This window comes from Xiphophorus maculatus, chromosome 7, assembly GCF_002775205.1.
Source record: "Xiphophorus maculatus strain JP 163 A chromosome 7, X_maculatus-5.0-male, whole genome shotgun sequence".
Lineage (NCBI taxonomy): Eukaryota > Metazoa > Chordata > Actinopteri > Cyprinodontiformes > Poeciliidae > Xiphophorus > Xiphophorus maculatus.
Window position 1 is genome coordinate 18366441 of NC_036449.1, and position 25437 is coordinate 18391877.

At 39.2% G+C, this 25437-nt stretch overlaps 3 protein-coding genes across 3 annotated transcripts; 2 read left to right on the forward strand and 1 right to left on the reverse strand.

The window, feature by feature from the left end:
- The first annotated feature begins 5476 nt into the window (after nucleotides 1-5476).
- cytip (cytohesin 1 interacting protein) lies at nucleotides 5477-9760 on the forward strand. The gene is made up of 8 exons (XM_005805332.2): nucleotides 5477-5713; nucleotides 6017-6066; nucleotides 6202-6256; nucleotides 6367-6469; nucleotides 6654-6747; nucleotides 6835-6901; nucleotides 8280-8346; nucleotides 8574-9760. The coding sequence occupies exons 1-8, from the start codon at nucleotides 5546-5548 to the stop codon at nucleotides 9041-9043; spliced, it is 1074 nt and encodes a 357-aa protein (XP_005805389.1). The 5' UTR covers nucleotides 5477-5545; the 3' UTR covers nucleotides 9044-9760.
- Nucleotides 9761-13660: 3900 nt separating this feature from the next.
- Nucleotides 13661-16228, forward strand: ermn (ermin). The gene is made up of 2 exons (XM_023337373.1): nucleotides 13661-14292; nucleotides 14374-16228. The coding sequence occupies exons 1-2, from the start codon at nucleotides 13773-13775 to the stop codon at nucleotides 14736-14738; spliced, it is 885 nt and encodes a 294-aa protein (XP_023193141.1). The 5' UTR covers nucleotides 13661-13772; the 3' UTR covers nucleotides 14739-16228.
- Nucleotides 16229-16309: 81 nt separating this feature from the next.
- Nucleotides 16310-23445, reverse strand: galnt5 (polypeptide N-acetylgalactosaminyltransferase 5). Its single transcript, XM_005805331.3, has 10 exons — nucleotides 22014-23445; nucleotides 21776-21942; nucleotides 21519-21638; nucleotides 20001-20136; nucleotides 19767-19886; nucleotides 19126-19243; nucleotides 18699-19028; nucleotides 18452-18532; nucleotides 16989-17141; nucleotides 16310-16894 (listed from the first exon to the last, which is right to left on the reverse strand). Exons 1-10 carry the CDS (start codon nucleotides 22985-22987, stop codon nucleotides 16754-16756), a joined length of 2340 nt encoding a protein of 779 aa, XP_005805388.1. The 5' UTR covers nucleotides 22988-23445; the 3' UTR covers nucleotides 16310-16753.
- Nucleotides 23446-25437: the final 1992 nt, after the last annotated feature.

The following is a 25437-nucleotide window of genomic DNA, read 5'->3' on the forward strand; positions in this document are numbered from 1 at the left end:
TTCAACAGATTTTTAGTTAGATAAAGTTTTGTGATTCTGCCCATCTTTCAGCTTGATTTTCTTCCTCTGACAACAACTGGGAGTTTCCTTGGCTATGTGGTTAGGATCACTATCTTTCTGAAAAATCTGGCCTCGTTTCAGATTCCTTTCTAATATGTTCAGTCAAATCCTTCCTTCAGATACAGTCTGCCAGTACAACATGCTGCAAAAAGCCCCACACCATGATGTTCCTTTCTTCAAACTTCAGTGTTGTTGTTTTTGGTTGGACATTTATTGCCATATCTCCACCAAATGTATGTAATGACATCCAAGAAGATAAATGTTGTTCTCATTTGATCTAGCATATGTTTCCTAACATTTCATTAGCTTGTGCTAGTGCTCTGCTGCACATTTTAAACAGATATATACAGCATTGAAGGCTTGGGCAGTGAGGCCATGCTGCTTGAATGCATTGCTTAGTGTTTTCACAGAGAACAAAACTGTTTCTGCTATTTCCAGACCTTTCTGATGCTTTCTCTGAGCAGTTCTGACTCTCGAAAAACTCTTCTCATCATTTAGTTTAACACATCTGTCATACAGTACATATTCTGAGGACCAGGTCAATGGTGCTCGATTGAGTATTCAGAAGTTTCAAAATTCGTCTTTCACCAATGCTGTCAGTATGTTTGTTGTCAGACCATTACTACAATAATGTAGCAATTATTGTAGTAATTACCACCATTACTAAAATAATGTAGTAATGGTCTGGAGTGAGTAGACCATAATCTGGGACTCAAAAAGTTTATATTAATTTGCTCTTAGAAGTCCACATTCTAAATACTAACAACATTCAATTATATGCTTGACTTGCAATAGCTTTTTATGTTTCTTTTTCTTCAAAACTTCAATACTTATTCCCTGATTAATTCCCCCTTATCACACATAATTTATAGCCTTATTTGATTAGATTTTATTGCATGTTTGCATGAATTACTAGGCTGTTTCTGATATAGTCCATATCTATAGCACTATTAGAAATACATATACTAACCTCCCCCCTCCACACTCCCATACACACACACACACAAAACATTGACACATTAAACATCTATTTTCCCCACAGTAGCAGCTCGGTGTGAATGAAGAAAAGTGTGCTCTAACAGCATCCAAACAATAGCATCTCGCAATCTCGGAAAATATGAATTTATCATCCTTACTTTTCACAAAATAGTTCAATTTAGCCATGTAATCATTTTACTTTCTTGCGAATAATAAAAAGTGAACACACTGACATTCTGTCTCTGCTGATTAAACATTGAACTTTTATATGCTTGCGCTTTGATTTTATTTCAGTTGTGTTGATTTTAAGCCAATTTTACCTGTTGTGTCATATAAAATATATATCAGATTACAAAAGGTGAAAGTAAAGCATGTGATGTATTTTTTTATTCCAAAGAGAATTAATCAGCATGTGCAATTTCTGACTAGTGTGTTTACTGTGTAAAACAAACAAGTAGCTTCATTCATTTCAATCCTGTCTTCATTCATGTTAATCGGCTGTTACTCATATGTGAACATTGTACACTCTATTTTATAATTTTTTCCCAGCACTATTTATTCTGTATAAAATGGTATATGTGTGTAAATAAACTGTTCTTCATGTTCTGACTGTGTTGCTCTCATATTCCAAATGTTGTTTCTGAAAACTCAGATTGTGCAAAACTTTGCAAACTGCTGCATGTGAGGCAAAAAATTTCCCAGAGCAGCTTATCTAAAACAGGTCACTTTTATCTCTGGTACAACTCTCTTTACTTGAACTCATGTGACTCATCCCTGCTTTCGTTTCTGACGCTCTCCACGCGTTAGCTGTTAATGACCGTTAGGCAGAGGAAATAAAGCTGTAAGCCTGAAGCTGTCAGCACTACATAAATGAGTCAACGTCTTTAACATTGTGCTGTGTTGCTTTAACAGATTTTACAGTGATGGTTGTCACATAGAAAAGGTTACACGGTGTCACTTGCCTGAGATTGAGGGGATGCGATTATAAACTGCTAGCTAAAAATAGATATAATTATAGAAGTTTTAGTCATTTTCATTCAACTCTTTAAGAGCGATGCATTATAGTATTCATTCAGTAAAGGCAACATTTAAAGAGGCATTTAAGTATTATATTTAAAAACTATGAGGTTGGATTTGTTTTTGAAAGCTTATAGTAGAAACATAAGCACATCCAACGAAAAGCAAATGATGAATAAAATTGAACTGCAATGAAACTGAGTCTACAGGAAAATCAAATGCATGACTATGCAACATCCTTGGTTTCCCCCTAATCTCTTTATATTCTGCATCCATGCACTTAATCTTTCTTCCAATCTTTTAAAGTGATGTCTCCCTTTTCTGGACAATGGGAATGGCATATTTACTTTTTTTCTGTCTTGTCGTATGACTGAAAAATGTTCCTGCTTTGCACCCAAAGATTGTCCTAGTCCTTCACCCAGAATTAGGTCAAAATTAAAATGGTTTCTTTAGAAAATTGATTACTCATAAAATGTTGCACATATAAGTTGCAGTCACATTGTTTTTCATCTTGCTGCATATGGTGAGTTGCATAAAACAAAAATTTATGTTGATTCAAACGTGATATGGTGATATTCTCTTGATATGATTGGCTACAGTGATTATGTATTTCCCTGTTTATGAGTTGAATCTCTTGGTGCACTGAGGTGACATTTGTTGTAAACTAGTACTATAAAAGTAATCTGAATTGAATTATATCGCATTCCCTTACATGCTACCTCGGCAAATTCTTCCTAAGTAAAATATTTATTAAAAGTTCGGGTGACAAAAGATTAATTGCAAGAGCTATAGCCTACCTTTGCACCTGCTTTTACACATGAGAGAGATTACTCAAAGCTTGAAGCATGAAGAAAAAAAACCTTTGCAGTCTACAAAGAAAACCTAAGCAAACCTCAGAAGCATCCAGAAAATACAGAAAAAAGACCAGATATGAGTTTCAAATTATTTGACCAGATAACTTTACATACAGAGAACCTCCAACAAATGATGAAACATGTGGGTGGTTTGTTGCTGCTTGTGAAACTGTGCAGCATAAAATAACTGAGAGAAAAAATAACCAATGAAACATTCAAAGGCCATCTGTTTTAAAGCTGAATGGAAATTCAACTGTCAATTTAGGTAACATTCATATGTGCAGTAATAAATCCACCAATTAAATGCTCAGAAAGAAGGAACAAAGCTTCACTGAACAGCTTACTACTGAACTGCCTTTGGGGGATTTGAAAATGGCAGTATATGTAAGAAAACCATGGTGGATAAATATGCAAATACAAGAAGCTATACTTCTCCAAAGAGCGGTTCCAAGTCTATAAATATATATCTATAACATGTGATGTTTACTTTCAGTTGATAAAGTAAAGGTATGATTTTCATGCTTATCTGCTGCCACTCTTGCTTTCTTGTCCAGATCTGGTAAAATAGTTAGCGGTTTACAACAATCATTTCATGAGCTACATTACTGAAATGTTTATGTTATTTATTGTAGTAAGCCAACACATAATATACATTTATTGCAGATAGACTGAAGCCTTCATTTCTTTTACAGTAATTAGTTTTTTTCACCTAACTTGTTTTATATGTTATTAAACAATATTACATCACCATTAGAAAAGGAAAAGATTTTTAATACACAAATGTGCACTTAGCGAAAAGTACGTTTAATAATACTCAAACGTTGTTATGCAAACAAGTCTTATTGCAACGCATATTCTGATTTATTGAAAATGACTTTTGCAAGGTTTTCAAAACATGTTTCTGTTAAGTCTTTCTGATATAACAGAAAAACGCATGGTCTCACAGGAGAAAAGAAATCATGTAACTGGAACACGGTTGGGGATTTAGTGTGTCATCTGAAATGGGACATCTGTGCTCCAGACAGTCTCGTGGGTAGCTGTCCTGTGTTGCTGTTCAGGATCAGTGGGGCAGAGTGGATTGCTGTGATACAATCTGCCAGATGAGGAATCTTTAATCTGTTTGTACTGAGGTGAAAAGGTTTGCTGGTTACTGTGGAGCATGAAGATTAATGCATGTGAACTTTTTCACATTTTGCCACCTTACACCCACAAACTTTGATATATCATTTTGTTTAGATTTTATATGATAAGCTAACAGAAGGCAGTGCATAACTGTGAATTTGAAGACAATATGTACTGTAGTTTTAAGAATGTTTTACTAAAAAAAAAAAATAAATAAAAATATGTCACAAATTTCCATTCAGTTCTAACAAATGAATATTATTTGATGCAAACCTTTCTACTGTAGCTTTAGCTGTTTGTTAAAGGTTATTGACCTGCTGGAGAACTAGCCCCAGCCCCATTGCTGAGCATTATACCTACTGGAACAAGTATACTTAAGGATTGTTATGTATCCCTACATGAACTTTCCACCACATGTCAATATATGTATGATGTTGTTGTTCGCATAAAAGCCAAAACAGTAACTGTTCACTCTGATCTGGCCACCTTCTTCTACAGCAGTGTTCCCTACCTGGCTCATGAGTGACTTTAAATGTGGTTCACTGTTGCCTTCTTTTTGATAATCTTTTATAAAGACCAGTTTTATTGCATATACTATATCTGACACATGGCTTATAATGGTTTATACACTTTTTAGGGGAATGTCCTGCCATTTTGGTCATTTGTACACATCCTCCTATTGTGTAACAGTTCACACGCAATTAGAGTAGCACTCACCAAATAGGCAAAGCAGCAAGACCAAATGTATAGGCGGGCCGCATCTGGCCCGCGGGCCGTAGTTTGGGGACCACTGGTGTAGTTTGTTGTTGTAATGTAACAAAAATATTGAGGGGTGAATATTTTTGCAAGGTTCGATTCATATGTTTGAAAACATGAGTGTTGCAGTGGGACAAAATGCACCAGGCTTCAGCTTCTTGTCAGTCTTTGTCCTCCTGACTTTTGAGCAGCCCCTAAGTGTGATTTGTCTTTTGATCCAACTGTGTCTGATGCCTTCAGCTCAATGACCCATGCTGTCTGTCTCAGCAGTGTTAAATCGACCGAGAACAAAATCTGCCTTTTGTCTGTCCCCATCAGACACGTCTCCCTGCTTGGCAGAGCACAGGACTGAGACTTTAGCCCATTGAGAAACTGAGAGAGGAAGAAGGGAAGAAGCAGGTGCTGCAGAAGCAGTGAGGTGGCAGATTTCTTGTGTTCTGACAGACCATAAATCGAATTGCCAGGATTGCAAAAATTAGAGGGGACTGTTTGAAGGGGAATTATATACAATAGCCTCAGCATTTTACCTCCTTTTCTTTTCAATGCTCTTCTCAAGAAACTGAAAAAAAAGGTGAATGGGGGTTAACAGGAAAGAAGGTATGCGAGTCTGAGATCTGCAGATGCAGGTCCACCACAACCATCACATGACACGGATTTCCTCTTTACACATTATGCTTTTGTGTGACGCACAGTGCTGTGCCACACAATTAAACTGCTCCTGCAAGAGGAGGCTATGGTGCTTTGAGAACTACTCCACCATGCAGTCCACCATGAATATCAATGGACTTCAGCGACAAAGCAGCCAAGAGAACTGCAATCTGGATAACACTTTGAAGAAAAAGGCTGCTCTGTGGTACCGGCGCTCACTGAGGGGGAACAGTGACCGACACCGACAGAACACCAGCACCCTGCCCAGAAGTTACAAGGTGAGACTACAGCTCAAGAGCAGCTTGCAAGCATAAAAGCTGAATATTTTCTATTTTAACATCTGGAAAATGTGACATGCTGTATGCTGAATGAAGCAGTACTGAGATTTTTATGTAAAAGACATGTCACAAAAGTATTTAGAACAAAGTGGCATAAACTGCCTAAATAAATGTAATATTTTATTACTGTTTAGAGGTTTACAACATGCAATTAAAGTTATATCAGTATGAATTATTTTAATTATTTTGAGAAGTTCAAAGCAGTTACAGATTAAAGAGGAACTGTGCATTCTCCCTCTGCAGGCAAAGTTTACCCCCACCAACTCTCTGGTTGATTACATGGACCCACAAAGGTAAATAAGTTAGGCTTTATGTGCAATTTTTAAAAAATATTCAAAATGTAAAACCCTGGTAATCATTGAAAAATGCCATTAAGAAACAACAACATGTCTGAAAATAATCACTGTTGCATTTATGTTCTAATGCAGAACCACAGTGGTGCTGGAAAAACAAGACAACGAAACATTTGGTTTTGAAATTCAGGTATGCCATTTCACCTTTTGCTAACATTATAAATGATGCATTTAAAGTGTTAAAGTTAAAAACTGTTTTCTGTCAGGCTTTTGTCTCAATATCCTGCATCTCGTTTGCAGACGTATGGTTTGCAGTTAAAGAGCACGTCTGAAGTGGAGATGTGCACTTTCGTGTGCAACATAAAGGAAGACAGCGTGGCTGAAAGTGCTGGCTTGACCGCAGGTAGTCCACCCACTTCCTTGCTACCTTATAGACCCTACACAAGCACACATCAAGACTGTTACCTAAAAAATGATGGAAACCTAGCTCACCACATGTCTGCGTGAGCACGCCCATGCACACTGACAACTGAAGCTCGAGTGGCATGCATCTTCTCAAAGTTGTTTTTATTTTGTTGTTGTCACAGGAGATGTCATTGTCACCATCAATGCGGTCAGCATAGAAGGATTATCACACCAACACATTCTTGACCTTATAAGACAATCAACCAATAATCTAAAGTAAGTAAAGATCTCATGGTTTTGCTGGAACAAAACATAAATCACTGTAAAGAAGCAGTTTTATAACAGAATTTCATCTGGTTCCAGGTTGGAGACTGTGTGTGGTAATGTTGTGAAGAAGATAGAGCTTGAGAAGAAACTCAATCAGCTCCAGGTGTGTTCCTTGTAGCATTAAGTTATACTACACTACAGTACACTACTGGGGACAATTACAATTATGGGTTATAATATCCAACATCAGAAGGTAAAGAGAAAAAAGTGAGAGAAGGAAATTAAAGTTGAAGAATTCCCTTTGACTCATCCGCTTCAAACACCAGAATTGCACAACAGAAATTGTTGTCCATAGCAAGGCTTTAGGCCCAGTCATGACTTGTCATTCAGTTCATGCGAGCTCTGCTGACCTATTTTCAGCAAAGCTGACAGAGAAATCCTGTCGTAACAGCTGTGGTTCCAGCCAGAAAGCCACGCTAAAGGCAGATGATTTCAGTGGATTCACAAATAAAAATGAGCCAAAAGAAAATAGCAACAACACTCAGAATGCCCAAAGCATGACTAAATAACAAAAGAAAACTTTTTGCTGAAGTTTTTTTTTTAATTTGATGAAAGTCACAAAACATGGTGCAAAAATCCTTTATCACAACTGAATCCAAACAAGTTGATCAGGGTTCAAAGCTGAACAAACTGTCACTTGATCTGATTGTCTTAAAGTTTCCATTGGAGTTCCAGAACCTCCTGGCTAGAAGTTGTCATGAGAGGTTGATCAGCCAATTAGAAGCTGACTTTGGCATAGATCCTTGCTTTGTCACATTAAAAAGCCAGCAAGAATGTAGTTTATTGATTGAAACTACATTCCTTAGACTAGACAGAAAGCAAGAATATAAACAATCCATCCTGGTAGATTAAACTGTATCCTGACTGGAGAGGTTTTGATACTCAAGCTTTTAAGTGTAATCTTACTCCTGAACAAAAGGACAATCACATACTTAACACATTAAATATTTAAAGTTAGCTTATCAATAAAAAAATCATGTATTATTTTAAAGGTTACAAAATTTCTAAATTAGCAAAAATAAGATGACAAAACATTTACATGTAATGACAGCCATTTAGATAAAACGTATTCTCAGCATAACTCTTAGAGAACTTAAAAACATTGAAAACTATTATGTAGATGATAGTGTTTTCTTGCTGAATCTAAAAAGTCCTGCAATGACAATTTTATGGGAGCTTAGTAAAAGCAGATAAATGCATGTGAGAAATCAACTCAAAAGTGTTCTCTGCACTACACCATCAAAATATAAACTGTCCCATTTTGCTGTCAATGCAGGGTATGAGCTATAAGAAGCCAGAATCACCTGCAAACTAAAACCATCCACACTATTTTTCTATTACATGCTGGGCTGAGGCTCAACCTGTAGTCATCAATCTTCTCAATGAGAGCCACTCTTGAAATTAAATGGGTCATTCTGAGTTTATAAATGTTGTGACACATTTAAAAAGAATTAACCGTGATTTTTTTTCTGCCCATGCAGCAGTCCTTGCGTGAGAAGTTGAAGGAGTTTCAAGCGCTCTCATTACAGGAAAGAGGTCTGATGCGAGGTGAGAGCTCAGCTGTCAGACCACAGCACTTCCTTTCGCACTGCCTCTGTCATTTCTCCTAAGCAGGCCTGTTTTTTTTATTGTGAATTACTGCAGGGTGTCAACTTCAGATAATTTAGATTAAGGTGTTCCCCTGAGAAATGCACAGACAGCTTTCAGACTTCCTGTTGCATACACTATTTCTTGACAATTGGGCGTTTGAGTGACAAAGACTCTTGTGTTTCCAGATAATTTAAATGACAGCAGCCTCAACCTGTTGATGGACCCTTCGGGTATTCTGAGCTCCCCCATGGGGCGCCGGGGTCGGCGTTTTTCCAGCGACAGCAGCTACAGGAGTGGGATGACAGACGACAGCGACCAGGCCAGTGTGTTTGGGGATGTGAGCTCACCCAGTCCCTATAGTGCAGCCAGCACCACGGATGATGGCTGCTTCTTCTCAAAAGACTTCCCCCTGCAGGAAGGGCCAAGGAGGACATCGTCACCCAGCCTTCATCACCAGGCCTTATGCCGCTCCAGCAGCTCCAGTCTGGCCGGCAGCAGCACCTCTCTGTCTCCATCCTGGGAAGAAACAAGGATCTCATCCCTGTTTGGGACTCTGCCAAGGAAAAGCAGGAGAGCCAGTGTGCGCAAACAGATCTTTAAGTTAATTCCTGGACTTCAGCGATCAGTTGAAGAGGAGGAGATGGGAACAGCTTGAAAGGTTTCTCATGAGATCCCTTGATATTAAGGGCTGGTTGAAGGTTGTAGCAATAGACACTCTGATGAAGTGTTTCCTCACACTTCAAGTGAAGATACAAGTTTACTCCAATGCTTTCTGAGCCTTAATGTGAGCTGAGCTCAACATTTGGACTAAAACTCCAGTGCAAAAGCATTATAAAAACGAATGCATGTTAAGTGAATGTAACAGGCTGCAATGTATAATACATGAACATATATCCTACTAACTTGAATATTTCTTTCTGTGTGCATCTCACACAGAGCAGCATTAATGACAGTTTAAATTCCAGTTATAATCCTTACTTTGGATTTTAAAATGACACTGTTTTGACCTGAATGAACAAATTAGATAAACAGTTAGGAAGCACTTACACGACTTTCAGGTGCTTGAAACCAAAACCAAATCTGTAAACCATGTATATCTGTTAAGTTCATAACAGGATGTGGGCATGAGAGTACTACTTAGCTTTTTTTTCCATTTCCAAAATTACTCTCAGACTCAAAAGGATACAACTTACTTTCGGTCCACAGAAACAGTGCATCTGCTTTCCTAATTTCTTCATAATCTGAAAAAACTGTATATATATGAAAGCAACTGGAAATATTTTGGTTTTGATATATGCTTTATTTTGTTCACTCAAGGTTGTATATATGTAAAAAGGCTTTTAATCAATAAACCGTGTTGTTATGCACTGTTTGATGTATCACAATTATTTTTACTGCTTACGCACTGAACAGGAAGAAAAGACGCAGACAAACTACGTCTGTGCAAGCATAATATGCAAATCATTTTGGTTACTTAGAAGCAGCCAATAACGGTTCTTTAATATTTGGAGCAGACTTCTTACCTGTTTCCTGCTGCAGTCAAACAGATAAAGAAAGACTAACTGTTGCTGGGCACCAAGAACCCATGATAACCCAACCTGAGTCATTTTTCTCTTGAAAACAGTTCATGATGATGCAGCAATAGAGATAAGAATCTAATCCCTTGCTGATTTTGTAAGTTTGCAAAGATAAAAACAAACTTACAAAACCTATTTTTCATTGCACTTTATTCTTAAGAGCTGAAAAAAAGGAATAGAAACATACTGGAAACAAACAAACAAACAAACACATAAAATACAATTTATTTGCATTTAATTTAGTGATGGAAGCATTTGACGCCAACACTACCCAACCAGAATTCTGGTTCCACACATTGTTTACGTGCTCGTATAACACACAGATTCATCATTCAGTCAACTAAAGATGTTTCTGAACATACCTTTTGTGCACCAAGCATGTCTGCCTACATCTTCTGGTTTTCAAATTTCTCCACCAAAGAGCTAACAAGGGATGTCAGGTTCAACACTTATATCTATACAAGCCTGCTATATTGATTTTTTTATTAATCGATTGTTAAAAAAGGTATAGTATTGACTACACTTGTCCTAATTCTTAATCTCAATGCAAGATCTTGCCTCCCATGGTGAGGATGATGAATATTGAAGATAAGATGGTTAGCCTGAAACTTTACAAGATGTTAATGATCTGAAGTAACAGCAACCAAGAACTCCACTGGCCATGCATAACGCTGTAATGACTCAAAATCTTGAAGCTCCTGTAATACAATTGTCTTCTGCTTACCAGCGCTTGCAAAATCACTCAGAGAAAGGAAGAAATGAAGTTCTGTGGTTAAATGAAACCAAAATAGAGCTCTTGAACGTTGACTTGACCCACCATGTTTGGAGGAAGAGAAATGCTGAGGTTGATCAAAAGAGCAATCATCATAGAGGAGAAAGCATTATGCTTTGGGGATAACTTTCCGATCAGTGTGCACAATGATTTCACCGCATTATGTGGCCAACAGACCAGGCCATCAAACGTACGAGAACTACCTTCAGACACAATAAGTGAACACTAGCATGGCCGTGATCAAACAAATAGATAGATAGATAGATAGATAGCATTTATTGTCATTGAACAGAATTCAACGAAATTTCCATTGCAGCTCCCGTGCAAAAGGTCAAATATATACAGTATAAATAAGCAAACACACAATAATAATAATAACAATATATACAACTAAATTAACTAAAGGCACTCAACCACACCAAAGAAGTAGCAGCAGGTCCAATCATGGCAAAGTACAGATAATGTGACAGTGCAAAGTGCAGAACAGTGTGGCTGTGTGGGGGTGGGGGATATGTATGTGTGACTGCGAGGTTATGATATGTGTGTGTGTGTTTGGTTGGGGGGGGGGGCAGGGAGTAATGGCTCTGACGGCTGTGGGGAAGAAACTGTTTCTCAGTCTATTTGTTGTAGTCCGTATATTCCTGTACCGCTTGCCTGATGGCAGCGGCACAAACAGTCTGTGGCCCGGGTGGCTGGAATCCATGGCTATGGATCCAGCTCTCTTCTTGACCCGGTCTGTGTAAATGGAGTCCAGGTCTGGGAGGGGGCATCCCACAATGCCTTGTGCTGTTCTCACCACCCGTGTCAGTTGTTTCCTCTCCAGTGCTGTGCAGCTACCATACCACACAGTCATGTTGAGGCAGAGGATGCTCTCGATCATCGCCCTGTAAAAGTTCACGAGCAGCCGTGAGGAAAGTCCAGCCCGTCTCAGTTTCCTGAGGAAGAAGAGCCTTTGTTGTGCTTTCTTCACCAGGTGGGAGGTGTTTGTGTTCCAGGAGAGGTCAGACGTGATGTGGAGGCCCAGGAACTTGATGTTGTCCACACGTTCCACCACTTCTCCATCTATGAGAAGGGGAGTGTGAGCCGTCCTCCTGGACCTTCTGTAATCCACAATGACCTCCTTGGTCTTCCCTGTGTTCAGCACCAAGTTGTTGGCTGAACACCACTGAGTGAGCTGCAGAATCTCCTCTCTGTAGTGGGTCTCGTTGTTGTCTGAAATGAGACCCACTACTGTTGTGTCGTCCGCGTACTTCACGACTGTGTTGGTGGGGTGGATGGCCACGCAGTCGTGTGTAAACAGGGTGAAGAGAGCTGGGCTGAGCACACAGCCCTGCGGCGTGCCTGTGCTGAGGACCAGTGGGGACGATGTTGAGCCACTTATTCTCACCACCTGAGGCCTGTTGGTGAGGAAGTCTCTGATCCAGTGGCACAGTGAAGCGGGCAGCCCCACCTCGAGTAGCTTCAGCACTAGCTTGTCTGGGATGACGGTGTTAAATGCTGAGCTGAAGTCTACAAATAGCATCCTGACGTAGGTGTTGGGATGCTGCAGATGGGTAAGGGCTGTGTGCAGAGTGATGGAGACAGCATCCTCTGTTGACCGGTTCGCTCTGTAGGCGAACTGAAGGCTGTCCAGGTTTGCGGGGATGAAGTCTCTGATGTACCTCAGAAGAATCCTCTCAAAGCACTTCATGATCACCGGGGTCAGAGCGACAGGCCGGTAATCGTTCAGGCTGGTGATGGACCTCTTCTTCGGTACAGGGATGATGGTGGAAGACTTGAGACACTCAGGAACCGTGGCGAGCTGCAGGGACAGATTGAAAATGTCCAGAAACACTCCTGCCAGCTGGTCGGCACAGGTTTTCAGTGTCTGGCCTGACACCTTGTCCGGTCCTGGAGCTTTGTGGGTGAAATACCAGCAAAGCAACAAAGAAGTGGATAAATAAAACTACAGTTCACCTTGAAACCTTGCCTGTTTTCAGACCTGTTCTAGAGAAATGTGTGGAAAAAGCAGAAGTTTTGCAAAGGCAAATCAGCCAAGAAATGTAGAAAAATGTTTTCTGGAGAGATGTACTGTACCTCTCCACAATCAAGAAACTTGTTTCTCGTTATTGAAGTAGTTTTGGACTACATCACACTGTACTTGATAATGAAGATGCTCACAGTGGCTCACAAAATGATCATTGCTCTATTTTTATGAGGCAGCGCTTAAAACTTAATATGTCGAATGTTGATTGTAAGGGGCAATTATCAAAGACCTACAGTATGAGGTGAGAGGACTTACCTTCGAAACCGAATTGGTGGGTCATTGATCGTGTTGTTGGCTTCCATGCTAGCTTAGCCGTTCCGTGTTGTTGGTATGGTTGAATGAGCCGATTAGTCTTAGCTAATTGGCCTACTAGCTTGCTATGCAGTTTTATGGGCCTGTTAGCCTTATTGCTAATTAGCCTTGCTAGCTAATCCAATCCTTTAGTATTGGTAGAATAGCATGTGGGATTTTTTTTTTTTTTTTTTGCCTGTTTCTCTTGTTCTACTGCATTATTATTATTTATTTATTATTAATTTATTCTGATTGTGAGTCTACTGAGCGACAAGTTAAAAATCTGAGCGGTTGAAAAACTTAAGCCCCCAACCTTAATAAAAGCTGAAGAAACATTGCAATGTAAAAACGTATACATTAAGTAACAGTCATGTTTGGGGATGTATAATAATATGTACAGAACATAAGGGAACATACTAAGTTAGACTTTTAAGTTTTACAGAAAGCAGAGATTTAAGAACGAGAACAATTGCTCCATATGCAGCTGGTTTCACCACAATGAACCTTTGTTGGGCCACAACAAAACCCCTGTTCTTCAGTGAGTCAACAAACACACAGATTTCCATGGTACAAACGCTAGAGAGCACCATGCAGACCCCTCCCGAATCAACTGTGGGCTGGACGCTTTCCTCGCTCTTCAATGAAGGACTGCAACATGCTGGAGGAAGAAGTGACTGTTTTTGTTTAGTTTTAGATTCAACAAACAGAATCATAGAAGATGGCAACAAATACAGCTCTGTCAAACGAATCAAAACTCAGAGCTGATGAAGAAGAAGATGCGCAAGCTTCAAAGATACTGGAGATTATTAATGGGAGAACTGTTGATGCCTCAAAAATGACAGAAGAGCCTGAGGACAGAGAGGTTTGGTCAATGGAGATGGGAGATGACTCGGTGTTCTACAGCGATGAGGAGCACGCTCAGTTGGACAAGGAATCTGCCAACTTAACTGGCTTCAGTGGCAAAAGATGCAAAAATCCTGTTAACAGTGTGGCAGATGGTGAAGGCAACCAACACATGGAGACTAATCCAGGAGAGAAAGGAAACTTGGAGATGAAGAAGGAATTGAACCAGTGCATCATCTGGACTGAAGAGGAAAAGCAGAAGCTTGAGACATTTACTAGTAAAAGAATGCATGTTTCAGACCCTGGGGAATCATCTGCAGAGTCTTATGTCACTCCTGGAAAGTTTGGGAAAACCTCTGGAGAGTTTGTGCAGCAAAATAAAGCAGCAACAAATGGTATGATATTCTTAAAGTCTATGAAAAACAAATGTTTTAACATTTACATTTACAAATGCCTACTTTTGCTTCTTTTCTCAGTGGACCAAGTTAGGAAAGAGGAAGTGATGACAGAAGCTGACACCTCAAATCAACACCTGTTTGACTTACTCAACGATGACGGTTATATAAAGCTGAATGGGGATGCAGAATTTTCTCAAAGACTGTCTGGTGCTGACACCCAGAAATCAAGTGACATGCAGTCTGTGGGAGATGTGGAAGCAGAGTTCCTGCAAAACCCCAGCCAAGGTCAGTTGAACCTGCCAGGGCCAACGAAATCTGACTGCAGCGCCTTCAACCACCTCTCCTCCTCCAAATACAGCACCGTGTCCTACCGCAGGATCCGCAGAGGCAACACACGACAGAGGATAGAGGAGTTTGAGTTCCTGCTGACGAGTAAAAAATAACCTGCTTTTCAAATCTATTAAGAAAAAAATGAAGGGCCAAACACATGACTACAAGCTTACAAATGTTCCAGCTCTGAAATGTATGTCAGTAGTTTCAGAAACCCCTGATGATATTCACAATATACTTACATCTGTGACACTCCTAAATCTATTGTAATGCTATTATGTTTGAGAAATGCCTAACTTTGCTGATAACTCTACAGGTATTTATTGTGGATATGTATGTTATACTAATTTGGGGATTTGAATGATTTGTTTGAACCAAAGACATGATCATGTGACAACAAACTGCAATGATTTACAAAAAACCAAACAAAAAGCAAATACTGGGCAAACAAGTTTTAATTTACTGAGGATTTTCGGGGACAAATTTATAAGCAGATGCTCAAATATGCATATGCACGGCATATACATTTCATAAAAGTTCACATGCTACATGCTTTTTGTGGCCATTCAGAAACTTTTGGCATCAGTGTGGCATTTTGGCAGACATGGTAGAGTTAGCCTCTTTTAATCAGATCAGATGCGGTTAGGATTGTCGTTCTTCTGGGACATTAAGTTGTGTTTGAGTTTCAACCATATGTTGATTTGATCAGGAATTAAGGATATTGAAGCTGTGCTTCTTCATTATCCATCAGCTTTGTGCAAAAACGAGCTTATGGTATGATATTGCCAACATCATGCTAGCCAGTGAATGGATTAGTATCAGGTGAAAGACTCACCTCGACTCCTCCAAACATACTCTTGTGGAAAAATTACTCAATCTTTGATCATAAAACTTTTCTCCAGAAGGTGTTTGGTGCTGATTTTGGAGCCGACGGTTCTCTCTGGATCGACACCGCCTCAGATCATCCTATTGTTAAACTGGCTTTACTCTGGACAATTACACTTAAGTTTGAGCCATGGTGGCTCGTGAATGTCCAAGCCAACTTTCTTTCACTGGAGGAAGCAGTTCAGGTAAGATAGTTAAAATCTGGATGTAGATGTGTATCCCACAAAAACAAAAATCTTAAGCAGTTTTAGCTTCTGCAATGGCCTTGTAGAAAGGTATGAGCTGTGATTAAAAGCCACAACCGAGGCAGTCAAACAACCAGTTCAAATATCTGAGTTAAGTATCCGGATAGAATGATATTCTATCCGGATACAGTCAACTGTAGTGTTGACTCGGTAAGTCAACACTACAGTTGACTTACCGAGACTTGAATAACATGTCATAATAATACTTAGAAGAAAAACAAAATCAGATAATTTGTTAAAAGCCCCAGGTCAGTACAACATTTCTGCCGATATGTCGTATTTACTCGTAACTTAAGGTTTTAATTTTTAGATTTTGTAAGTATAAAGAATGAAAGTAAAATATGAATTGGAAGTTTTTTAAAGTACAGCTTCAATAACGCACAAGAGTTGCATTGTGACACTTTTTAGGAGTAAAATCTGTTCTAGCCATCATTATGGCTAAAGACTAAACAGAATAAAGAATTCTAGCAAGATTTTTATGACTGTTTTATATTCATTATAAGATGCCTTTTCCATTAGTTTGGCCAAAAAGAGTCCAACAGTTGGTTAAAATGTTTGTATCACAACACAGGTTTATTTAGGCATCTGAACCAACACTCCCCCCTAGTGTTAGGAAAATAAATCATACCGTTGAGAGTTTTAAGTCAAATCAAAAGGATAAAGCATTTAAACCCAGAGAAACAGCATACATTACACCACATCCTGTAACCCACACTTTTTTAAAATTCTTCATTTGTTATTCAGTCTATGAAGAAGCAAAATCTGAGGCACTATTAAACCATTCCACAGATATCAATTTTAATCCCAGTTTTTTAAAAACACTTCCAGTGTGTTAAATAAGATTGCTATCCAGTAGCAACCAACCCACACCAGCTGATGGATAGTCATGCAAATTTCTTCCACTGAACCGCTTCTTCCAGTTAGTCCAGGTGTGGCGGCTCTACCACAGTTTACGCAGTAAAGCCACTGGATGTTTCCATAAAGTGTTGTTAAGGTCATCATTGTAGGTGGTAACGTGTAAACTCCCACTTTTGGAAGACGCTGCTGGGCTGACATGGACGTAGACGGACAGAGTCATCCCGAGGTTCTGCTTCTAGGCACATGTGGTTGGGAACAAATTCCGAGACGAGATGTTCCGTCTTTGCAAGCACAAAAGACGAAGCACAATTAATAAACAAAGCAGTAAGTATGTCTTTAATTCCACTACATCAGCAGTGTGCATAGAGAACTTACAAGAGCTGAGTTGGAAGTTTTGTAGAACCAGCGGAATTCACGTTTGGTGTTGTCACATGGCACCAAAGCGAAGCCACTTCCTGTGCTTTGGGCGGCAACACAGAGGTCCTGGTGTCGAATGCTCTTCATCCAGGTGTAATTAAATTGCTGATTCTGAAATACAAGGAACAAAAAGGGAAGAGTTACTGCAGTGTGTAATCAAAGTGCTTAAAACACCTTGAAAAAGTTTTCATAGCATCTCAAATTTTTGTCACATTACAACTTCAGTGTATTTTATGTAAGAAGTGAAGACAAAGTCACAAAAATAATTGTAATTTGGATGAGAAGACATTATTTAAATGATTTACAAATCTAATTGCATTTAGCTCCTCGGAGTCAGCACTTTGTAAAACTGTCTTTTATTATGATTAAATCAACAGTTCCTTGGGTTTTAACCACAGACTTTTTTACAGATTCTTCATCAGAAATGGTTGAAACTCAGACTGGACTGAGTGTCATTGAACGTTAATATTCAAATCTTGCCACAGATTCTTAATTGGATTAGGTCAGTGCTTTGACTAGGCCATTCTAACACATGAAAAGGATTTGATCCAAACCATTAGACTGCAGCTCTCACTCCATGTTTAAGTTTTTTGTGCCATCTAACAAGTTTTCGTCCAGGATTACAGTATTTGTGGTTCAGTATTGAGATATACACCTATTAGTGGATTTCCAATTGCAAATTGTTCACAGAAATTCACCTACTAGCCTATTTTTTGTGCTGCTTATCCATAATGTTTGAAAGAAAATGTAGCTTGTCGCTGTAGCTGAAATAGCGGTGCTATTTCACAAGCAATTGGCTGTTTTTTGCAAAGCAGAAAATCCAGGAGCAGCATTTATTTTCTTTGGCGCTGATTGGCTGTGGCCCCAAGAGCAGAAATAAGGATAGATAGTGCTAACATGGTTTCCACAGTGTGTATTAATGCACATAAAGGAAGAAGGCTAAACATAAATGCATGACACAAAGCTTTTTGTGTAAGAAATATAACAAAAAAGTATAATTTTCTTATCTTTCACAATCGTGCAACTATTTTGTGTTGTTCTATCTCATATGTTGTGAGCTGATGAAGTGAAAAGGTTCAGTGGGTATGAATACTTTTGCAAGGCACTGCCATTATTGCAGTGCTGTACACCATGAAAACAATTAGTTACTAAGAAATGCCTCAATGAGGGTGTGCTGAATCCAAAAGCATCAGATTTAGAAAGCCTCTGTCTTGAACCCCACCCTTGTTTGTCATGGCTTTGGTCCCAGCCCAGACTCTGAATGCATTTGTGTAAGCCTGGATTCTCTTTTTGTTATGCTACGGCCACAAACTTGCAATTAATCCAAAAATATCTTCCCCTCAGAAAGATTATGAGTAAAAACCGTAAAACATTTTCTAAAATCTGCAATAATATAAAGAACAAAGAAAAACAACTCTTACCTGATTACTAAGATCACAGATCTCAAAGGACAAAGAGTCTTTCTGCAGGGCGAGGCATTTTCTCAAGCCCCGATTGAAGACCTAGTAAATAAAATCAAACTTTTAGAGATATAAAACTGCAGTGCTGGAAAGATATTTTGATTATATTTGATGAAAAGGTCAACAGAACCTTCATGAAGCAAAGCAGCATAATGAGCTTTATCTGATAAAAAAATACAAACAGCACACTCTGAACTCAACCACATACCAGGCCCTCAGCTTTGACTACGGGAGTATCCATGTCTGGAAACACGTTATCCAGGTACCACTTGAAGCTCTTGCATTTGAGTTTCTTCCTCAGCTCAATCTGTTCTGTGAGGTTGCCAATGTCAATGACCTTTCGATCCAGCAGGTGCTGGTACCCGTGGCCATAGAAAAGGTCTTTGTACTCGTCCAGCCAAACCTCAGCCACCCTTGCCAGGTTACGCTCCACTGTTTTCTGTCTGTCCTTCGGGAATTTGTAGGGATTCTGTCCTCGGAAAATATGTCCCACGCGAGAGCAGGGGATGATCTCGATCTCTCCTCCACACATCCAGATCTGGTTTAAAATGGCAACATGTTCAAGCAGCTGGAGTCAAGTGGACAGAAATAGTGTGACCACAGTTCAGAGAGCCAAAAACAAAAAGGATTTTCACCTTGAATGAAATCTCCATATTCTCTCCACCCCACACATCCAGACCAGGATCATAAGCGCCGAGCTCAAAGAAATACTTTTTGTCAATGGAAAAAAGGCCACCTGCCATAACCGGACACCTGCAAGATGAGATAGGGCCAAATGGTTTTCCTGCAGGAATCTTTTCAAGAAAACAGAGGAATTTTCTGGGAGTATTTCTTTACTCCCCCTCAGTTTCAAATACCTCTATAAAAGTATAAAAACAGAGTACATCTCCATAGATATCTAAGCACGGAGAGATCTTTATTTTGTTTCACAGTGCTGTTTACTGTTTTCAGATGCCTTCCTCCTTTGTATCCATAAATAAAGTTGTCCAGTGGTTGTGTTTGTAAATATCAACGAATATTATGGCTAACACAAATTCTGAAGATTTACATACTAGAAAGCTGTTGTCGTGCACCTCATAATTTTGTTACTTTTCTTTTCAGAGCAGAAATACTTTACTGGTGATGGTTCTCTATGAAAATCAAGAAGCACACAATAAAAAGCAGAAGAGATGTAGAGTTCTGTTTCTCTGATAAAAGTTCAGGGTAGCAGGATGTAAACATGCCAAAACTAAATGGGAAATATAAAGAACAGAAAGGTGTTTGTTGAGGACAATACCTGATTGGATCTGTAACTTTCATGTTGTTCTTTTTAATGACATCCTCTGGTACTGGGCTCCAGCCAAACACCAAAGGCCATTTAAAAATCCCTCTTTGGAAGTTGTCGACGAGCAAGTAACTGCAAATAATAAACACAAAGTCACACTTTTTACTGGGTCAAATACTAAAGATATTTCTTATTTAAATGCAGAGTATTGCTAATCTCGAATACAATTTATGATAATTTAGTTACCTCATGTCCTTATCGCTGATGACTTCGATAACTGGACAAGGCACCTTCTTGCGATCCAGGTAGACTCTCTCCAGTAGTGGCTCCAACCAGCCCACATTACATTCAATATGGGAGTCAAGAAAGGTAAGAACCTCACCTGCATTAGACGGAAACAAACACTTATTGTCAGTTAAAGCTAATATTGACCTCTATGCAATACATATATTTTAAGATTTTACTGTAGTATTGATCTTGTCGATTTTCTGAATCTACCACTCATGCCCACATCTTACAACTATGCAGAGGTAGCTTGGACAAATAAGCAAGTCTACTTTGACAAGGTGACATGCCTTATGCCTTTGAGCCATAAGGCATGTCACCTTGTGATATTTATTTATATGCTCCTATCCAATTTTAGCACATGAGTGATGTGTGGCTATTCTCTTCCTGCAAACATATGGTTGTGCGACTGCATGTAATTTATGATCAGATAGCAATTCAATTAGAACCTCAAAGTATTTTATTGGGATTTTATGTGACAGATCAACCCAAAGTAGTGCATAATTAAAGGAAAATGATACATCATCTTGAAAATGTCTTACATGACAATGCAGGACTGTTCACCTAAAACCAACAAGCCATGAGAAGAGAGCAGTAATCAGCAGCCAAGGAGTCAATAGTAACTCTGGAGGAGCAGCAGCAATGCATACCTCAGGTAAAAGAATCAGTTGACAGGACAACTATTTGTTGTGCATGTTGCAGAACTGGTCTTTATGAAAGAATGGTACAAAAAAGGGGAAAAAAAGCCATTGTTGAAAGAAAGCTAAAAAGAGGTTTTGCTTGCAGTTCGACCTAAGCTATGTAGAGAACACAGCCTACATTTGGCAGAAAGTCTGCCACATGTGGTTAAATGAGATCAAAAATTAGACCAAATTTGAACTTTGTGACCTACATTCATAATGTGTGGCAGAGAACTGGGGTGAGAACCTTCTAAAGGCACCATTCCCGACTGTGAAACAAAGCAGTGGCACCATGATGCTGTGGTGATGCTTTATTTAAGCAGGGTGAGGAGGATGCTGGTCAGAGTTGATGGGAAGATGGATGAAAATAAACAGGAAAAGCCACAAAGAAAACCTGTTTCAGGCTTTGAAAGACTTGAGACGTGAGATTCTCCTTCCTGCAGGACAATAATCTTAATGCAGTCTAATCTGATGTTGCAATTTTTTCAATCTCAATTAGGCCGAGCTGTTTTGCAAAGTTCATACAAAAATTTAAGCCTTTAGATATGCAAAGCCGGTACTCAGGAGGATGCATGTCACACTTTTTCAGATTATACACAGTTCTGCACTATTTTGTGTTGGTTCATCACATAAAATGCTGGTAAAATGTGCTGAAGTTTGTGGTTTAATGTGACAAAAAGTCTAGGATTATGAACAATTTAAACTCATACTACCCTTAGTTGTGACAATGACATGTAACTGTTTTGATTAAACCTTAAAGTTAGAAAAAATATTCTCATGAACAACGTAGCATCCTTACCTTTGGCAACTGCTGCTCCAGCCAGTCTCGCTCGGATCAGGCCCTGACGCTCCTTTAGACGAATTATTCGCACTCTGGGAAACTGTGACATGTACTCATCCAGCTGCTCCTTCAGATAGTCTAAAAAACGTCAGTGTGAAGTAAGATTCAAGGATGAACATTACACTAAATGCAGGAAATGTATTTTATGAAGTGCTGAAATGCCTATATTTGTGAGAGTAAATTTGATAGATTATAGTTAGCAGTGAGGGTCTTACCTTTAGTACTGGCATCATCAACCAGGATAATCTCCTTGAGGAGGTGCGGTGGAGATCTGTTGAGAACACTGTGGACAGAGCGAAGGAGAGTGGACCATACCTCGTCCACAAAGCAGAAAATCACAGTGGTGGTGGGCAAATCGTTATGGACCAGATTCTGTGCACACCTGGAAACATAACAAAAGACTCAAATAGAGCCGTTTTTGAGTTGAAACACCGAACAGAACAGAGTACTCACGTTTCCGGCCTGGTGTCGGGAACGGCACGGTCCACTGGGATCTGGTCGCTGAGGTAGACGTTGAAGTGGCCCTCGTTCCATCTCTTCATCACCTCTGCGTTTTTACTACCAGGAAGGATCACCGGCTGGCCGAACTGGCCAACAGCATTGGGGTCTCTGGGGGCATGGGTTGCGTCCAGAGAAAGCACTTTGTGGACGCCTGGCTTCCTGACGGCGCTGGAGTTGTCTCCTGCTTGTAGGTTGATCTTTGGCTTCACGTCCTCCTTTCTGTTAACATCCTTGATGGGTGCTTGCTGAGATATTGTCTTAACAGGGTGTGCCTCCTCTGCCGTAGGATGACTCACTTTTAATCCATTCTTATTAAGATCCTTCTCAACCTTTTGATCTGTCTTTAATTCCTTGTCTTTTAAAGGTTTGTGTGCAAATTGAGCAGATTTATTAAGTTCTGTCTTTAAAACTGGCTTGTTTGTCTTAACAGCTGGTTGCACTTGAGTTACACTGGTCACTGCTACGTTTAAATCCAAGTTCACTGCCTTCTTCTTAGGAAAGTTTTCTCTATTGTTCTGGTTAGATAAAGCAGATTTAGAGTTGTCACCTTTGAAATCGTGACCTTCCTGTCTCTGATTAGATTGCTTGACCTCAAACTTTGGATTCAGTTTATGTCTATAGATGTGGCCCAGATTGAGGTTGGGGCTCTGCTGTATATTCCCAGGACGTGTCACCCTCTGCACTGGGTGTTTGAATCCCCTCCTCTTTGCCTGTGTGACCCCAACATGTTGCTGTTGATGCTGCTGGTTCTTCACCATCATGATCTCCTTCTCTCGGATCACCCTCTCTCTCACTAACTGGCTGTTCACGTCGTTTATGGACATGCGAAGAGCTGCCATGTCAAACAGCAGCCAAATCACTGAAGCAACAAACACAAAGGCAAGCACCCTCCCACTGCCCCGCAGGTATCTTCTAACCTTCATCATTTTCAGGTGTATTTGAAAACAAAACTACATGTGTTAAAGTGTCATTCTTGAAATGAAACACTTCTGCAAACTTTGAGGAAGTTACGTGCCTGCGTGGCATGTATTTCACGGAGAACCAGGAGTAGCCATAGCTATCGGCCAAGACATCCAGCAGTCTGACAACAGTCAGGCGACACAAAGTGAGTTTAATCCCTCCATACCGTCCCGCTCCTGTCACGTCCAGCCACCCGGAAACGTCATATCCAAGACGAAAGATTCAACAAATCGGTCAAAGTTAGTAAAAACTCACCTAAAACCTCTTCAGCAGCAACGTCTTGCCCACTCACAACTTCTTTAACAGACACATATTTTTTGTATGAGGACGTAGCAACTGAGTTTTACTTTGTCAGGGCTCTGATTGGACGGGATATCGGGGAAGTCTGGCCTCCACGATCCTGGAAAATATCCGGAGAAAGGTGGAAGGATACAGGAAGCGCGGTGTTGCTCCTTCAGCATAAAACTCATCGTGTTTAGCTTAAAGGAACAGTTCATGATTGTTGAGGTGAGTTTCTATGAAATGCATTAATATATTAGCTACAGTCGATGGTGCCTTCCAGATTTGTTTGACCCGGAGGCTGAAGCTAATAGCTAACCCAGGGTTAATCAAGACTAATGTGGACCTCTGCTGTCTAAAAATAGCTTCAATCTCAAAAACAAAATAAAAGCACTGTTTTTATTTTGCTGCTGTCAGGTTGGCATTTGGCGGTTACTTACAAACAAATGAAAAATTACTTATATAGGAAATGCAGGTTGCACACCAATAACTGGCCTTCGAAATGCTTGAAAGACAATGACTGTTAAAGCATTTAACTGGTAAATGCTTTAACCGATTTATTATTATTATTTTTCCTTTTCATATGACAGTTACACCAAAATCACAGTGTAAAAATCAAAATAAACTGTATCAAAATGTCATTGGTTTCATAAAAACATGTTTGCATAAACTTTGAGGTTTTTGAGATTGCAGCTTTCTTGGTTCCTCATAGACTAGCAGTTAAGTACATCGTCTTGAAATAACTAAACAGAGGCCGAGATTACTGCAGGTAAGAGTTTAGCTGCTCAGTTTAGCAAACCACCACTTCCAAAACCATATTCACTCCTGAATTTAAAAGCTCTAATACCACTGTTATTTTAACAATTGGTATTTTTTTTACACAGAACTTCCTGTAAAAATTGTTGTGTTTTGTTAACTCGTTTACTCTATCACTGTACATAGCTCATGTTTAATGATCTAATACAGCAATTCTGCTTTTCAGGAAAATGAATAAATATGACAACTTCCTGGTGAAGAGGAGTCAGAATTAAGCAACATCTGTAAAACCTTCATGTCAAAGTGCACAGGTAAGATTGTTCAGTCAGAGTACATAGCTCATGTTGAATTAATTTTTTAATACATTTAAATTGATTTGGTCAGAAATAGATTTTTTTTCTGTCAGAATCAGAAGGAAGTAAATGTGTTCACAGCAGGCATGAATCTGCTATTGTCCTACACCACATGTGAACAATTACAGGCTCTATTCTGCTCTCCTACTGTTACTCATTATACTTTTTTCTGTTGCAACTTTTGACCTTTAAGCACTATGGAGGAGGAAATCTAATAAGTACAAAAAAAGAAAAGAAAATCTATTTATTAAAATCGAAGGCATTTAAAGTCTTTATTTGAATACAATTTTGCATGTTTTACATTTAGAAATGTTCTGTTGCTGCACTTACAACTTAAACATATTTTATTATGCCAGTTAACTATATCTTGTACCTGCTTTCATCTCTGTCTTTCAAAAATATTTACTGATATAAACAATACGAAAAAGGAAAAAAAGAAAGAAAATGCAATCAGATGCACCTTATTTTACTAGAAACCGTTAACTGATTTGCAACAAAGTAATTTTCTATACACCACACTTTTCATGGTCATTTGGATTTTTTTTTAAACTTAAAGTTATCTTAATTTGAAAGTCTTAACCGGAAGCACTTTGACGTTTCAAACGTTTGCCTCACCTTCACATTTAGAACAACCCACCAGCCATAAATCACCGGTGTAAATTTTTATAGTAGGTTGGCCATGGAGCTTAACACATCCTGGTCTAGGTGGAGTATTAACAAAGGGAAGGTCTCCCCTACGTCACTAAATTAATCAGAATACAATGCCTGTAGACGTTACCTGGCATGAATGTGTGTGGATGTGCGTAATACGTTTAAAACATTTTTTAGTTTATTGTGAGCATGATGTACTGGCTGATTTTATTTTATTTTTTATTTTGTTGTCCACGTGACAATGACAGTTGAGTTTCTATTCTTTTCTATAGAACAGGTTGGACCTGCTCAAACAAGTACACTACTCAAAATGTAGAATAACTAGAAGAACCACTGGGATTATATTATGGTAGACTATGTGAAGTATGAACAAATAA